At 49.5% G+C, this 17,070-nt stretch overlaps 2 protein-coding genes across 3 annotated transcripts; both read left to right on the top strand.

Moving 5' to 3' along the window:
• The first annotated feature begins 798 nt into the window (after positions 1 to 798).
• On the top strand, positions 799 to 14,659 carry MSH5 (mutS homolog 5). The gene is given in 26 exon segments (XM_043449540.1): positions 799 to 933; positions 1,343 to 1,493; positions 1,764 to 1,887; positions 2,339 to 2,419; positions 2,600 to 2,662; positions 3,337 to 3,458; positions 3,643 to 3,752; positions 4,010 to 4,045; positions 4,370 to 4,452; positions 5,212 to 5,257; positions 8,214 to 8,352; positions 8,469 to 8,531; positions 10,281 to 10,409; positions 10,709 to 10,781; positions 10,942 to 11,051; positions 11,286 to 11,346; positions 11,349 to 11,365; positions 11,590 to 11,677; positions 11,895 to 12,084; positions 12,190 to 12,316; positions 12,725 to 12,874; positions 13,241 to 13,315; positions 13,490 to 13,633; positions 13,820 to 13,957; positions 14,106 to 14,179; positions 14,405 to 14,659. Coding segments are annotated over 25 exon segments (2,493 nt in total). The 5' UTR covers positions 799 to 933; positions 1,343 to 1,355; the 3' UTR covers positions 14,517 to 14,659.
• Positions 14,660 to 14,786: 127 nt separating this feature from the next.
• SAPCD1 (suppressor APC domain containing 1) lies at positions 14,787 to 17,043 on the top strand. Of its 2 annotated transcripts, XM_043449547.1 has the most exons (5): positions 14,787 to 15,151; positions 15,396 to 15,536; positions 16,035 to 16,130; positions 16,229 to 16,318; positions 16,414 to 17,043. In XM_043449547.1, the coding sequence occupies exons 1-5, from the start codon at positions 15,038 to 15,040 to the stop codon at positions 16,507 to 16,509; spliced, it is 537 nt and encodes a 178-aa protein (XP_043305482.1). In that variant the 5' UTR covers positions 14,787 to 15,037; the 3' UTR covers positions 16,510 to 17,043. The 2 variants fall into 2 exon arrangements, with proteins under 2 accessions (XP_043305482.1, XP_043305481.1); XM_043449546.1 differs by having other exon boundaries at positions 14,796 to 15,151; positions 16,229 to 17,043.
• Positions 17,044 to 17,070: the final 27 nt, after the last annotated feature.

Below are 17,070 nucleotides of genomic sequence, written 5' to 3'. Positions count from 1 at the left end.
GTGTAAGGGTAGGGACATGTGCTTGTAGGGGTGTAGGTGTTTTTATTAGGTCTACTTCTCTCTGCCAGTATTCTTTTTTTTTTTTTTCTGCCAGTATTCTTGCCTGGAATATCGCATGGACGGAGGAGCCCTGGTAGGCACTGTCCATGGGGTCTCAAAGAGTTGGACACGACTGAGCGACTTCACTTTCTTTCTTTTCTTTTTCTCTCTGCCAGAATTTGGTGAAATTCGAATATTTCCAATTTCTCATGGGGCGCCGAAATTATTAATTACGCCTTGTGGTGCCTCCATGGCAGCGATCATACTCTGCACCCAGGAAACAAGCAGAGGTGGGCTGAGATAGGAGCCTAGCTTCTTATTTCAGCTTATTTATTTAAAACACTCAGGAAGCTCTTACTGTGTTTGCCAGGCACTGGTCTAAGCTCTTTATAAATATTAACTTAGATTGTTGGCATAGGTTGAATTAATGTTGCTTATCTCCATTCTCCAGAAAAAAAAAAAAAAAGTGCACTTCTGTTCCTTTAAGGTCGGTCCTGTCTGCAGATTCCCCGAAGTCCCTAGACCCGCTGCGCGGGATGGGGTGGGGGTGGGGCTCGGGCTCCAGTTCTGCTAAGAACCTTTCTCACAGGCTCTCAATCAAAGCCCAGAAGGCCTGAGGGCCTGAGGCGCGGGTGCTAGGCAACGGCAGAGGGCGGGAAGTTTGAACCTTCTGGCAACGCCCCGTATGCGAATAGGCCAATCATCATCCAGCCTTCTCTGGGGTCCTTTTCTCCCTTTCACTCTGTTGGATCTCTAGGTAGGATCCGGGTTTCTTCGACCAATAGCGGCTAAGGAGGCGGGGCATGTGCGCGCGCACCAGGCTTTCGTGTTGGCGCACCCGTCCCGCTGGTCCGCGGCTGTTAGTGACGAGGTGTCGCGCACGTCGCGACCCAGGTGACTGAAAAGGCGGGAAAACGCCGCGAGTTTCCTGCATCCGGGTCAGGGAAGCCAAGATCGTGAGACTGTGATCTTGGGGGCTTGGTTGGCAGGAGGGAAGTGAGGAGCCGTGTAAAACTCGCCGCCCAAAGGACGCTCAGGACCGTCCCCGAAACACAACCTCCGCGTCACAGGGATGAGGGGGAGCGAGTGGTGTTTTCCACAGTCTGTGCTACAGTGAAATACTGGAAAAGTCGCCCCTCCAAATGTCCTACACCTGTAACCACAGCTCTCGAAGGCCCACGCAGCTTTGCCCCTCAGCCGTTTCCCAGTAGTTCTCAGTGAATTTGCTTCTGCGCGCCCCGCTACCCCCACCTAGCAAGTGAGCTCTCGCTCCAGAACTGTCTTCATTTTTTTGCATCCACAGAGCCTCCAAAGCCATGGCCTCGGTAGCAGCGACCCCAGCCAGGACGCCGAACGGACCAGGACCCGGGGAGGCCTCTGCCAGCTTCCCCACCGTGGCTTCAGTGCCGGGCCCCCGGGAGCCCGAGGAGGAGGAAGAGGAGGAGCCTGCTGAGGTCTTGTAGGGGGAGAGGCGCTGTTGGAGGAGCAGGAGCTCGACAGAGCTGGAAATTGATTGGAACGCCTGGTTGTTAGAATATAAAGGGTCTGCGAAGACCTGGGCTAGTCACTTCCCTCCGCTGAGTGTCGATTTCACATTTACTGAATGGGGGTGTTGATACCTATCTCTGAGAGTACATAAAATAATTAAAATTAAATAAGACATGGCCCAACCCTGTACTTGTCAGTGGGTCAAATATTAGTTTCCTTTCCTCCTTGCCCGACAGATTCATCTGTGTGTCCTGTGGAATTCAGGATACCTGGGCATTGCCTACTATGATACTAGTGACTCCACCATCCACTTTATGCCAGATGCCCCAGACCACGAGAGCCTCAAACTGCTCCAAAGAGGTGAGGACAGAACTAGGAATTCCCCTATGCTGGCACTGGAAGTGTATTTCATTCATAGGGCCTTACCTGTCTCAGTCTATTTTACTAGTTGACTCCTAGAGGCTCCCTTTATTGTTTTCAGGAATTCATCTCATTATTCACAAATATATCAGGTGCTGGAGATATAGTCCTGGGCAAATCAGTCATGTCTGTCCGTTAGGAGTTTACAGTCCAGTGATAATCTCATGGGCACCCCTCTTCCTTCCCACTACCCCATCAGTCTTAACTGCTCTTTCTTTTTCTAATCTCATATGTGACTCCTACTTCAGCTCCCAATGTGGGGGGCCCTCCCTGCTCTTGGAGGAAATAAGTTTTTGAGGGGTGAAGGGAGATAACAAAGGGAGGGTTACAGGTTCCCTTTTAGTCGAGATAAAGATCCTTGAACGCATTTGCTCTCCATTCTCCTTCCAAGTTCTGGATGAAATCGATCCCCGGTCTGTTGTTACAAGTGCCAAACAGGATGAGAATATGACTCGGTTTCTGGGGAAGCTTGGTAAGGACTGAAAAAGGAAAAGAGGAAAAATGGGGAAGGACAAAATTACAGAATGTTCCAGAGATTAAAGGGTCTTGTGGGGAGCTACAGTGTGGAGATCAGAATTGGGTGAGAGGGAAGATGGGAAAGAGGCAAAAGGACTATGATGTACAGACTGATGGCCCTTTGTTTCCTTTACAGCCTCCCAAGAGCACAGGGAGCCTAAGAGACCCGAAATCATATTTTTACCAAATGTGGATTTTGGTATCTCCTCCCTTTTGCTTTGCCCACACCCCCATCCCAGTTATGTGACCCTTTCTCCTAATTCCAGTTTCATCATCAGAGGTCTCCTCTCAGCCCTGTCTCATTCTAAACCTGTATGTTCTTCAGGCCCCATGACCAGTCTCCCCACGATCTCTCCTAATACCTACCTTTAATAACCTGCAGTGTAGGCTTGTTTAGGGATAAGGGCCCTCCCTGAAAGAGGGCGTGGTAGCATTTTTTGGTCAGTTTTGATTGTTAGCATTTTCCCCTTTAAGCCAAAGCCATTTTCTCCTTAGTAAAAAAAAAAAAAAAAAAAAGCACTGCCTCAGTTACCTTGTTGATCTAGAAGGCACTTCCGTTATCTTCCCAGGTTTGTAAAAAGGACAGGGAATGTTCTATCCTAAATTCCTCTATTAATATGATTTTTTGACCCAGAATCCCCAATTCCAGATAGATATCTTACTCGCCTGAGCCATTTATCTTTCTCAGCTTATGTTCCCAGCCAAACGTCTTTATGTGTAGACTAAAGAGAGAGTCTAAAATTTGGTTCTTGTCTCAGCTTTCCACTAATTGCCTGTGTTAATTTGGCAAACCACATCATCTCTCTGTTTTCTCATTCTTAAAATAAGACTGGGGCTACAAGATCTTTCCCTCCCGTTCCCCCCTCAAAATAGGCCTGGAGATAAGCAAACAGCGCCTCCTTTCTGGAAACTACTCCTTCATCCCAGACTCCATGACCACCACCGAGAAAATCCTCTTCCTCTCCTCCATCATCCCCTTTGACTCCCTCCTCATGGTGAGATGGGTCTTGGGAGATAAGGGCTGGGATGTAGCAGATTAGAAAAAGGCACAAGCACCTGGACACCAGGGTTGAGTCCTGGAGGTACTAGCCCAGTCCTGGAAAATAATAGTTCTTCCCGTGTTGTCTAGCCACCAAGAAACTGGGATTTAGCCCAACTCCACTACTGATCTCCTCCTAGGTTCGAGCACTTGGAGGACTGCTCAAGTTCCTGGGTCGAAGAAGAATCGGGGTTGAACTAGAAGACTATAACGTCAGCGTTCCTATCCTAGGCTTTAAGAAATTTGTGTTGTAGGTGACTTACCCTAACCTCAACCAAAGTAAGGTGGAATTGGGAGGCCTGGAAAGTAAGGCAGATTGGGGAGTGGTGGCAGTGACCCATCTGGTAAAGTGCTTCAGGACACACAGGGTTCCTGAGAGGGTGTGGAGCTCTGGGGAGAAAACTGAGACCGTCTTCTCGAAGGAGGGCTAAATGGGTGGGACTTAGGAATAAACTCAGATCTCTCATGCCCCAGTCACCTTCCTTTCTGCTTGTTTTCTGCCCTCAGAACCCATCTGGTGAGCATAGATCAAGACACTTACAGGTAAGGAGATGGAGGCAGGCTGTCATCTTTGGGGAGGGAGAAGGATTAAGCTTAATGCTGTAATAATCCTAATGGGGCTTCAGTTTCTTTAATCCTGGGCCTATTAAGGTTTCTCTCCCTGAAGGAAAGAGAAGTGGGGGCTGAGAGGAGAGAAGAAGAAAAACACAAAGGTGTTACCCTCCTTTTCTAAAGGGAGAAACTGAGGCAGAGAGCCATGAGGGACAACCTTACATCAAGACTTGATCTCAGGAGGGGTTCCCAATCCCCATTCCATTTTCTCAATCACCTTTAAAAACCCAAATGACCCTAATTTCTCCCTGATAGCGTTCTGCAGATATTTAAGAGTGAGTCTCACCCCTCGGTGTACAAAGTGGCCAGCGGACTCAAGGAGGGGCTCAGCCTGTTTGGTAGGTGTGCCTGTCCCTCGTCCCACACTGCACAGGCCTGCCAGAAAAGCAGCTGCCTCCAGAGACGGATCCCAGCCCCTCTCTTCCCACTTTACCCCACTACCAGCTGTCACTTCCGCTCTAGTCCAGCTTTATTATCTTCTTTGTTCCCTTCCTGAGCTTGGGCGTCTCCCCGAAGCCTTGTCCAGTATAGTTGTCCCATGTCATTTGCATATCATTCCCTACTTTACCAACTCCGTCTTTATTCCTTGGATTTGTATGAATATTTGTACTAGTGATGTACCTGTCTAGGGACTTTGGGAGACCCTATGTATAGAGGAGAGTTATGTAGTTGCATAACTCTTGTGTTTGTTTTGCATAGAGTCGTATCTCTTATAGTTGTCTCAGGCTTTAGGCTGTGTTGGGGACATCACCCAAGTATCCATGTGGTTTCACTGTGCATCTCAGTGGATTGGATCTAATGTTTACGTGTATGTGTTGGGCTTTTTGTGAGTCTAACTGTGCCTACTCTGAATATTTTTCTGGCTGAGTGTCCCTATGAGTGCTTATTCCCTCCCGCAGGCCCATGTAAGGTAATCCCGGCTCAGACTTGTGGCCAGACGCTGGCTTTGGCTGCCTTTGTGTCCTGTATCTGGGGACTAACCCCCAAGCCAGCCAGCCCAACACCCAAACCTCTGACCCTGATGCCTCAGCTTAGACACATCCATACATTCCTTTCTCTGTCCCTGCTTGTAACAGGCTCACTTCCTACCCCAACAGGAATCCTCAATAGATGCCACTGTAAGTGGGGAGAGAAGCTGCTCAGGTGAGCGAGGGTCACACATGTGCATGCCGCCTATAGCCTCAAACACACCACCCTTAACAGTAATGAAAACAGCTGCCCTTTCCCAAATGCTGGCTAAATGCCTTTAGTCCTTACAATGACCCCATGTGGTATGTTACTCTCATTTTACATTGTCAGCACAGATACATACAAACCCATTGATGACACACGGACTTTCACACGTACTCGCAGCAGAAACACAATCACAGGACAGCAGTGTACACATGGTAATATCTTTAATGATTAAAAACATACTTCAGATGTGAGCTGTTCTCTGATGACTTTCAAATTAGTATCGCTAGTTCTGAGCTCCAAACGTGGAATGCTCTTTTGCCCATCATTACCACCTGCAATTTCCACAGGAAGCTCAAACTCAGAGCATCCAAACCTATGCCCACTGGCCCTGTTCTTACTTCCTCATTCCCTTTTCTGCTTAGTGGCATTGCTGGCAATATAGCTTTTCAAGCTCTGAACCTTGGGTTGATGCTTCTCCCTCACCCCCCATATTCAGTTATTCACTAAGACCTATTGATTCTATCCTGAAATGTCTCTCCCAGCCATTCCCTTCTCCCTCTTTCCTCTGTTCTAATTCTGGCTCTCTTCATCTTTAACCTGGAGCATTGCATTCACCTTCAAATTGGTGTCTCTGCCTCTAAACTCTTCTTTTCCCCAATCTATTCTTCATTCTTAAATAACTGTCATCCCAAAACAGAAATCTGAACATGTCACTCCCCTATTTTTTAAATCTTAAGTAAAAACAAAAGACAAATCTTAGGAGGCTCCCTCATTACCTATAGGATGAAGATTTTCATCTTTAGCAGTACGATGCTCAGGGTCCCTCAGTTTTAATTTCAAGGCTTATCTCTTCAAGTATATGGTTATTTTTTGTTGTTGCTGTTTGGCCACAAGACTTAGGATCTTAGTTCCCAGACCACGGATGAACCTGGGCCCTCACAGTGAAAATGTGGTCTTAACCACTGGACCACCAGAGAATTCCCCCTCCAGTCTACATTTATCCTGTTTCCTTTAGAAAGTCTTTCCCCTGTTCTCCACTGGTCAGAATCTTAAATCCTCTTCAAGGTGCAACCCAACTATCACCTTTTTGGTGAAGCTTTCACAGGCACCTCTGAGTGTGTTGGCATGCATCTTGCTGTGTGGTCACATAGTGCTTATTTATGTTTTTTAATTGCACTATCATATCAGGTTGGAATTAGCACTTAGTGAATCTACTTGCCCTCTATGCAAGTGAGTGAATGCTATGCCATGGCACATTCCTGTTACCTCAGCACATAACCCTCTATGAAGTAGAACACAAGCACACTGGTTACATCATCTCTAAACAGTTAGGAAACCTAACTGTTTCCTAGCCTGCAGGTACAAAATCCTTTTCCCATGCCACCTGCTCTGCAATCTGTATCTTTTGGAGGTTAATTTAGGATTATCTCTGAAGTCATCTCCAGATAATTGGTGAGGTAATTTAATTACCCCTACATTCTCTAGTTCTTCAGGTACAGATCTCTAATCTCAATGAGGGATGAAAGGAAGGGAATTCTCAGAGAAGAGAACTGTATCAAAAGTGAGGGAGAGTGCAGATTCCCTGGATAGGACCCCCACAGGGCATAGAATCACAACCTGACGATCAGCTAAGGGCCCAGCTGATCTAAAGCTAGACAAGGAACCTGGAAGGTGACTGTCACAGTATGCTCTGAAGAGTGATGTCCAAGCAGTCTGGAGGTCTGGTTTTGAAATCCAGCTGTCCTTCTTACTAGTGGCATGACTTTGGACAATTTGCTTATCTTCTAAGGGCCTCATCACCTCAACTGACTTGAGCCTGACTCGACTAAGACCTCCAGGCACTCAAAGTACATAAGTCAGAGACACTCAGGTGTTTTATAAGGAAGCCTGTCTGGTGAGCCCATGTGCTCTCCTTGTGGGGAGGGTATTCACAGACTGGCCTACACTGCCTCAGGCACCTCTGCTCCCCTGTGCCCAAGAACCAGAGGTGCCTGAAACCCACCCTCGAATCCAAAGGAGTCCTCCATTTCATTCTAATCTAGGGTGTTCTAACCAAGAATAAGTGGCCATAGACTCAGTGTGAGATAAACATCCTTAGGCCCCAGTGTCTCCACAGGTTGACTCATATACAAAATGGTATGCCTAATGGCTTGCTCTAATGCAGGAAAGAATCCGTGGCCTCCCAGGTCATTATAGACTCTCACTGCTCTTCATGGCCATAGAGAGATAGGGATACTCTCCCTGAATTAGAGAAACACAGATGAGACATTTATTTCTGTATAATAATTTAATTTGTCAGGAAATAGCTCAGCCACATAAAAGGTAGTAATAATAATATAAGCCTCTGTGTTTCCACTAGCCAGTTTAAAAACAAGACAGTGTTGTGAAGCTCTTTAAGTACCTCTACCTAATACTTTCTTCCCTGCAGGCATGACCTTGAGGACTTATGAATATGAATTGAGGACTTATCATTCTACATGGAACAGTTACATACTTTCATAGGAAGGACATGAAAAGACGAATGTCTGTGCTATTTCACAGCTAAATACAGATATGCAAACTCTTTCTGAATCACTCCTACTCAGCTGCAGAGAGAGCTAGAGTGTTGGAATTCAATTGGCTCAACACGCTGCTCTTCCTCTAAAAATATTGAAAAGCTCCATCACGTATCCACAGGGAATGACACATGGTCATATCCATCACAACCGAGATACACAGTCACAGTCGTGCTCATATCCAGAGATTTTCAGTAGGTGTGAGTAAACACACCTGCATAGATAGGACACTGTTCTTACAATGTGTACCAATACACATTGCCACCATACCCAGGGCCCTCCAAGGGCACATTTTCCCAAATTGAGATCAAGACACTGATGAGAACAGGTGTAATTTCTGGTCTCCCCACTCCAACCCTCACTTCCAGGCTGTGGTTCACACGTCCAACCCAGGACCTGGGGGAACTGAATTCCCGTCTGGATGTCATTCAGTTTTTCCTGTTACCCCAGCATCTGGACATGGCTCAGATGATGCACCGATTGCTGGGTCACATCAAGAACGTGCCTGTGAGCCCGGGTTGAGGGGCAGGGAGGTGGGGAAGGAAGCTGAGGAGTGGTGGGCATCTTGAGGGCCATTAGAGTGGGAGAAGGAAACCAGCAACTGTCTCCTTGTCTGACTGTAGCTGATTCTTAAACGCATGAAGTTGTCCCACACCAAGGTCAGTGACTGGCAGGTTCTCTACAAGGTAAGACCTCCCTTCTTGCACCTAGAAATCCAGGTTAAGCCCCCAGCATGTGTCCCAAACCCTCTTTACTCTTGTCCCCCTGTCCAACTTTATCCCAACACCTTAAAAAAAAAACTTTGTAGTGTGGAAATTGTCAAAAAAATTTTCAAGAGAATAATATAATGAACCCTCATGTACCCACCATGTAGCTTTAACACTCTGACTTATGCAAATCTTGTTTCACATATCTCTTCTCTCACTTTCCTTTTCTTAGATTATTTTGAAGCAATTCCCAGCCATCACATCACTTCACCCATAAATATTTCAATATGATTTCTAAAAGAAAATTATTTTTTTAAAAAGAACAATACTTCTTACCTAAAAATTAATATTATTGTCAATTATCTCATTTAGGTTTCTATTCATCTCTTAAATGTAATGGTTTTTTAAATTATTTATTTATTTTTGGCTTTGCTGGGTCTTCTTTGCTGTACAGGCTTTTCTCTAGTTGTGGTGAGTGGGGGCTACTCTCTAGTTATGGTATGCAGGTTTCTCATTGCAGAGGCTTCTCTTGTTGGGGAGCATGGGCTCTAGGATGCGCAGGCTTCAGTAGTTGCGGTTCCCAGGCTCTAGTGCGTGCATGCATGCTCTGTCACGTGCAACTCTTTGCACCCTCATGGACTGTAGCCCACCAGGCCCCTCTGCCTATGGGATTCTCCAGGCAAGAATACTGGAATGAAGAAAAAGAAGAATACTGGAATGGGTTGCCATTTCTTTCTCCAGGGGATCTTCCCGACTCAGGGATCAAACCCACATCTCCCACATCTCCTGCACTGCAGGTGGATTCTTTACCACTCTGCCACCTGGGAAACCTCTCCCAGGTTTTAGAGCACAGACTCAATAGCTGTGCACTGGCACAGGCTCAGTTACTTGGGCTTAGTTGCTCCAAGGCATGTGAGATCTTCCTAGACCAGGGATCAAACCTGTATCTACTGCATTGGCAGGAGGATTCTTTACCACTAAGCCACCGGGGAAGCCCCATGTTAGTCTTATTCTGTGAACTTCCTTAGTAATTTTAGTTAGTGCCACAATTTGATCAGTCTTTTTTGTGAGTAGCCATTGTTTTTGCTACTTGTTTGTTTCCATCAGGGCTAGATTATAAGCCCTTTGATTTATATATTCTATATGTCCTTTGGCACAGAGTAAGGTTCAGTAAATGTCCTTTGGATTGGGTCTGTGCACTCAATCTAATCCCTGGTTAGAGCAGCCACCCCAGGTCACTGACCTTCACGCTGGGAACTCTCAGTGACTCTCACCCTTCCTGTCTTTGTGCTCTCTCACCCAAATGCTGGCATTGCCCCTACTGCCTATCTGCTTCTTCTCTGCCTTTCATATCCCTATTTCTCCTTCTCCTTCCTCTGTACAAACTTCTCTCTTGGGACATTGTACAAATCTCTATCAAAGCACCTACCACTTTATTTTTAAATCTTCTGGGTATATGTCTGTCTTCCTCACTAGACTGAGAGCCCATGTGGGACAAGGGACCCTGCTGTCTTTGTTGTCTTCAGAGTCTCAGAGTTTAGTGTGATGCCTGGTGAAGAATTTTGCAGATGCTATTTTCTCTTGGTTTCTTTTTTGTCTTTGAGAGCTCCTCTGTCTCTGTTATTATGTTTTTTCCTATTGGTCTTTGTCCTTCTCCATCCAGCCCTGTCCCCTCGCCTCAGCCCGGCCTGGGTATGGGCCACCCTCCTCTGTCCATTTCTCCCACAGACAGTGTACAGTGCCCTGGGCCTGAGGGATGCCTGCCGCTCCCTGCCCCAGTCCATTCAGCTCTTCCGGGACATTGCCCAAGAGTTCTCAGATGACCTGCACCACATTGCCAGCCTCATTGGGAAAGTGGTGAGTGGAAGGAAAGAGGCAGATCTCCTGGGAAACTAGGGGGGAGAGATGGATCTAAATAATGGAGAGCAACGGGTGGGAGCTCTGGGGAATATGGTGTGGAAAACGAGGATGCATGGGAGACACTGAGGTCAGCTGGATGGCCAGAAGATGGGATGGCAGACATCAGGGGTGTGCTTGAAGGCCTAGAGGGTCAGGGTTAAAGCCAGGACTGAAGGGCAAGTTGGGGCCCAGGTAGAGGTGAGGAATAGGACGAGATCATGCTGGATGGAAAGAACCTGGATTTCTTGTCTCCTCAGGTGGACTTCGAGGGCAGCCTTGCTGAAAATCGCTTCACGGTCCTCCCCAACATAGATCCTGAAATTGATGAGAGTGAGTGTTAGGTGTACGGATGGGCCCCTGAGCCCCGAAACATGAACCTGCCCCGCGATGGGGTACTGTCCTTAGCAGGCGACCCCTCCAAGTGGGGGTGATCATCGCAACCAGGGCGGGAGCCTTACTTTTGATATCCACGTGTCTTCCACGCTCTTAGAAAAACGAAGACTGATGGGACTTCCCAGTTTCCTCACTGAGGTGGCTCGGAAGGAGCTGGAGAATCTGGACTCCCGGATTCCTTCATGCAGTGTCATCTACATCCCTCTGGTGAGGGCAGGAGGCAGGGGTGGTGCACTCCCTGGGGGCGTTAGGGAGACATGAGGCTTAGGAAGGACACATTGATAGATAAGAAAACTCCTGGAAAAATCAGAAGAACATGAACACTTTTTGGTGCTTAGGTCCCTGAGGGAAACATTTGGGGGACACAGGGGACTCTGGCTACTTATAAAGAAAGTGCCCAGAGCATCACTCCTTGCTTTATCTCTTCTTTACTCTCCTCAGATCGGCTTCCTTCTTTCTATTCCCCGCCTGCCTTCCATGGTGGAGACCAGTGACTTTGAGATTGAGGTCTGGACTTCATGGTGAGACCCTTGACCTCTGTAGGGGGCAATAAGGAAAGGCAATCAGCAGCTGAGGGAGGGCCTTTCCCCATCAGCTCTGCCCAGTGTGGGATCCCTCTTTCATTGTTGTATCTTTACCAGCTCTGAGACAAAGGAGAAAGAAATCAAGGCCAGGGCTGGGGTGGGGTGAGAGAGGATGAGGATGGAGAGATGCAAAGCCAATAGCTTTGAACCCTTGTACCCAGTTCCTCTCAGAAGAGAAGCTGCACTATCGAAGTGCTCGAACCAAGGAGCTGGACGCATTGCTGGGGGACCTGCACTGTGACATCCGGGGTGAGGAGAAGCGAGTGGCTGGAGCGGACCGGGCAGCGTGGAGGTGATTCTGATAGGCTCCTTTCCTTCCTGCTATTCCCTCTCCCTCTCTCTGACTCTGCCTTTTCTGAGTATCTCTGGGATTTCAGATGGTTTCTAGGTTCGTCTGCTGGCTTCTTTGTCTCTGCTTTGCTCTCCCCTGGAGCTGACACCAGCTCCTTCCCTCCCCTGCCCCCAGACCAGGAGACTCTGCTGATGCACCAGCTGCAATGCCAGGTGCTGGCACGGGCAGCCATCTTGACCCGGGTGTTGGACCTTGCCTCCCGCCTGGACGTCCTGTTGGCTCTTGCCAGTGCCGCCCGGGACTACGGCTACTCAAGGCCCCGTTACTCCCCACAGCTCCTCGGGGTACGAATCCAGAATGGCAGGTGAGGACAGAAATGGGTGGAGGAATAGACACGGGGCGGGGGGTCCAAAGGCCCCATCTTCTGGATCCACAGGCCACATGCAAGGTAATTTTCCACCGGCTACAGGCATCCGCTGATGGAACTCTGTGCCCGAACCTTCGTGCCCAACTCTGCAGAGTGCGGGGGGGACACAGGGAGGGTCAAAGTCATCACTGGACCCAACTCCTCAGGGAAGAGCATATACCTCAAACAGGTAGACGAATCTCTGCAATCTCTTCTCCATCATCTCCACCCCCCACCTGCCAATCAACCAAGGTTCCCACAGCTCTTCTCCACTTTGCTCTGACCCCACGTGTCATGAAAAGACTCACACCTGCTGTCCCTCTCCCTTACATGTTCTCATTCTCTACCTGAGGGAGGGCTGTGTGCTGATGACCATCCTCTGACCTGAATCCTCCTCTCCCACCTCTTGAGGAGATCCACACGGTTCCTAAGCATGCCTCTGCCTACTTCCTGCCCCTTTTCACTTACTCTAAAGTGAGCCGAAGGGGCTGTTAAACTGTGTCCCTCTATCTTGATCTATCATTCTCCCCTGAGATTAGCCTCACCTTCACCTCAGCCCATACCACCAGGCACTGTACCTGTCTCCTCCCTTATTCAGGTAGGCTTGATCACATTCATGGCCCTGGTGGGCAGCTTTGTGCCGGCAGAGGAAGCTGAAATTGGGGCAGTAGACGCCATCTTCACCCGAATTCACAGCTGTGAATCCATCTCCCTTGGCCTTTCCACCTTCATGATCGACCTCAACCAGGTTAAGAGGAGGCAGGGTTGGGGGAGGGGGTAATGGGGAAGGAACCCTAGCCCTGAAAAATGGTCAGAACAGAAAAAGCTTTCCTTCTGCTGCCTGTTCTCTATGCTAGGGGCAGGGAGCACCCAATTCAGAAACCAGGAGAATCAATACCATGAGCCTTTGCCAGTCCCTGGCTTTGTGTGACGCGCTGTTGTCAGTGAAAGGATGAATAAAACATGGGTCTTGCCATTAAAGAACTTGCAGTTCGGTAGGGTGGACACGTATTTAAGCAGCTTTACTCGTAGGCACTTGAGTAAAGTGCCTACTGGCACTCAGTGCCAGGCCTTGAATGTTGAAACTCTCCCTTATCCACCGGGTGCCCAGCAGGTGGCGAAAGCGGTGAACAATGCCACTGAGCGCTCGCTGGTCCTTGTGGATGAATTCGGAAAGGGAACCAACACGGTAAGGAACTAAGGAGAGGAAAATGGAGGGCGGAGGAGCAGGAGGGGAGGGCTGGGCCTCTGGAAAAGAATAGGGGTGTGTGGGCGTGAGGGGGGAAGGCCCGGCAGGAAGAGGGGGCGCACGGGGCCCTGTGGCTCCACACCTTCACCCTGCGCTGCCCTGCACTCCTCGCAGGTGGATGGGCTCGCGCTGCTGGCTGCCGTGATCCGACACTGGCTGGCACTCGGACCCACGTGTCCCAATGTCTTTGTGGCCACCAACTTTCTGAGCCTTGTTCAGCTGCAGCTGCTGCCGCAGGGGCCGCTTGTGCAGTACTTGGTGAGGAGACCTACCCAGCTCCCCAAGGACCCCGAGGCTGAGCATTTCCCAGAGCTGGGAACTGGCTCCTGCATCAGAACAGGGACCTTGTCCCTTCCCGTTTCTTACTCTCAACAGTGACTGACCAAGGGTATTGGGGCAGGAAGCAGAATGACTGAACACTGCCCTCTTTTATTCTCTTTGAAGACCATGGAGACCTGTGAGGATGGGAACGACCTTGTCTTCTTCTATCAAGTTTGCGAAGGTGTTGCCTGTGCCAGCCACGCCTCCCACACAGCTGCGCAGGCTGGGCTTCCTGCGAAACTCATTGCTCGAGGCAAGCAGGTGGGGCCCAAAGAGCAACCACCTCCATTCACTGTCCCTGCTTCTCTCAGGGGTCTGGATTTCTGGGCCCATGGAATTTCTGACCCATACTTTCTCTTCTCTTACCCAATACCCAACCCCACCCCTACCCCTTCCTCCTTGGTCCCAGGTTTCGGACTTGATCCGCAGTGGAAAGCCCATCAAACCTGTCAAGGAGCTGCTAAAGGAGAAGCAAATGGAAAAGTGAGTGCAGGCCCTGGGTCCTTGTTCTCAGGGTCCATATTCTGCAGCTCCTCTGCCCCCTCCAGGGACTTAGACAGCCTCTTTGCCCTTTAACAATTCACAGTTTCTTCCTGAAATTCCTAAATTCTCAAGGTCATGGATTTCCTGTGCTGCATCCTCTCCCCTCTGCTCAGGGACTCTGTTATCCATCCTCCCCCAAACCTCACTTCTTTTCTCTCCCTTCAGTTGCCAGACATTAGTAGATAAGTTTCTGAAACTGGATTTGGAAGATCCCAGCCTGGACCTGGACGTTTTCATGAGTCAGGAGGTGCTGCCTGCTGCCACCACCATCCTCTGAGAGTCCTTCCTGGGCCCTCCTCCAGGTCCCAAACCCCTGAACACTGCCAGGCCTCCTTGTTTCCTTACCTCCCTCAGACCCAGAGTTCTCAGTTTCCCTGGAAATTCTGTTTCATGTTAATAATAAAGCTCATTTTGGAGAAAGTTGTTGTTTTCTTAGACCAGCCAAAAAAAAGTGAAGCAAGTAGGAAAGAGATGAAACAGGAAGCAGCAGTCTATAGAGGAACCTGCCTTGCCTCACTGTAAATACAGTATCACTGCTGGAGGGAGGCCTTGGGCTCTACCCGGGGGACTTTCTGAGAACCAGCCACTGCAACAGGCCCTACAAAAACAGATGAGAGGGAAGACAGAAGTCCAAGATGTTCTTTTCCCTCAAAGTAGGAACACCCCGGCCTCAGACAGACCCAGCTGGAAGGGCTCTGAGAGGCCAAAAGACTAGGCAGGACCAGAACAAGGCTGGGGGAAAGGGAGGGCCCAGCCCTGCACCAGTGGGCGTGGCTCCACCCTTCCCACCTCAGAGCCATGGGGAGCCGGGGTCCTGGTGGGTGGCCCCTGGTGCAAGCCCCCTACACAGTTCTGTTGCTGCCACTGGAGACAAGTCGCCAAGACCCAGGGGCCCGGAGCTTCTTCCTCTGGGTGAGTATCAGTCCCACAAGAAATCCTGGGGAAGCCCACTTCCCTAGATCAGTCTCCTACAGTCCCCGTCAATTTTGAGGACTCACAGCTCCAGCCCCCTGCTTTCACTCGCCCTGCCGGTCCTCAGTGGCCAGTCTGGGCTCATGGTCAGTGATCAGACAGTGAACCCAACCACACAGTGAAGCCAAGCATGGCCTGTCGCCCTGCTGTAGAGTGAGTCAGCCTTTGCTCCTTGCCTTTTCAGCTGCAGAGGATGCAGGCACTGGAGCGGGAGCAGGACGCCCTTTGGCAGGGGCTGGAGCTGCTGGAGCATAGCCAGGCCTGGTATGAGGGCCGTCTGAGGGAGGCTCAGCAACAGCAGCTGCGCGTGGGGGCTCTTGGTGAGGTATGGGGCTGACCCAAGGGGTGGGGGGGCAGGGGTCGCAGGGATGGGTAAACACAGCCTGACACCATCCTGGAAAGGCAAGAGTTAATGGACAGGGATCAAGAATGGGAAGCAGCATTGTAATGACAGGATGCCACCAAGTGTTAGGTTGGTGTTCATAGTTGGGCCTAGAGGAGGCTGGTCGGCATTCTATTCAGAGGGACACAATTTGGATCACTCCATGGAGCTGGGGGAGTGGCCTGGATTGTTCCAATGAGCTGTGATGGGCAGGGAGGATCCATAAAGAATAGAGAAAGTGGGGACTATGCCATTTGAGGGGCTGAAGAACTGGACTATTACAGAGATGAAGCATAGAGTACTGGAATTGCCCACCTGCCTGGCAGGGAACTGGGATGAGGGGTCTGGATGGAGGAGAGGAATGGCCTGTGGTGACAGGAGAAGAGTGGCAGATGGAGCTCAAGTTTTCACCATGTTGTCTGCCTCCAATTCCTCCTTTAGAATTTTCTAACAGATTTACACTCAGAGCCTGGTGGCCCCCAGTTAGCCCAGATTCAGAGAGTGAACATCTGCTTGCAGAATCTGCTTCAGGGGAAGGTGAGTTTATTGTTTTTGGTTTACACTTTTGGGAAATGGGGATGAAGAAGGGACTTGAAGTCAGCACTGGTCTAACAAAACATCGCATTTCCCCCCAGTTCTTCCCACATTCCCCAAACAAAGCTAGTTCCTGCACCACCCAGGACTGGAAGGGAAGGCCAAGGAAACAGGACATGTGGTGGCAACAGGTGAGTGGTGGGGGGGGAGGGGGCAGGAGCCCTGGCCGGCCGGCCGTGGGAGTGAGGAACACAGACGTCCAGACTATCTCTCTCCTCTTCTCCAGGAGATGTCAAAGCAGCAGAAAGGAGGCATTCAGCCAACAGGGGTGATGGCTCAGCCAGGCTGCCCCCATGGACGGAGGGGCCCTACCCGTGTCTAAAGGCTCCTTTGGTCCCCTCAGTCATGCCGGCGAGACTGAGAGAATCCCCAGCCTCCTTATTCTGACTCAGCAACTAAATGGCTCTGGGTGGCAGGTCAGCTGAAATCCAAATATACTGGTGTAAAGTTTCTTCTCTGCTCCTGAAAACTTCCATTTTATGTTTTTTGGCATTTCATGCTCTCACTCTTCCCTATGCATGCATGCTCAGTTGCTTCAGTCATGTCCAACCCTTTGCGAGCCCACCAGGCTCCTCTGTCCATGGGGATTCTCCAGGCAAGAATACCTGAGTGGGTTGCCATGCCCTCCTCCACAGAATCTTCCTGACCCAGGATCGAACCTGCACTTCTTACGTCTCCTGCATTGGTTCTTTACCACTAGCACCCACCTGGGAAGCCCCCCACTCTTTCCGATACGATGTACATAAGTGATCTTTCTCTGAAATCTCTCTGGGGAGAAGACATGTTTATTGGCATTGTCCTTCGATTTTAAATACAAAAATAAAATAGAAGCCTCTCCAGAATTTCAAAAATAAAATAGGAGCACCTCCAGAATGTCAATAAC

Source organism: Cervus canadensis, chromosome 28 (genome assembly GCF_019320065.1).
Source record: "Cervus canadensis isolate Bull #8, Minnesota chromosome 28, ASM1932006v1, whole genome shotgun sequence".
NCBI classification, from domain to species: domain Eukaryota; kingdom Metazoa; phylum Chordata; class Mammalia; order Artiodactyla; family Cervidae; genus Cervus; species Cervus canadensis.
Note: the sequence above shows the minus strand (reverse complement) of the source record. Positions and strands in the feature narration are given on the sequence as shown.

What these genes read in the sequence shown, in the direction of transcription:
- SAPCD1 (XM_043449546.1), top strand. Translation starts at nt 15,038, where the DNA reads ATGGGGAGCCGGGGTCCTGGTGGGTGGCCCCTGGTGCAAGCCCCCTAC. An exon ending in CCCGGAGCTTCTTCCTCTGG is followed by an intron (nt 15,152 to 15,395) that starts GTGAGTATCAGT and finishes TTGCCTTTTCAG; the next exon opens with CTGCAGAGGATGCAGGCACT. An exon ending in AGAATCTGCTTCAGGGGAAG is followed by an intron (nt 16,131 to 16,228) that starts GTGAGTTTATTG and finishes ATTTCCCCCCAG; the next exon opens with TTCTTCCCACATTCCCCAAA.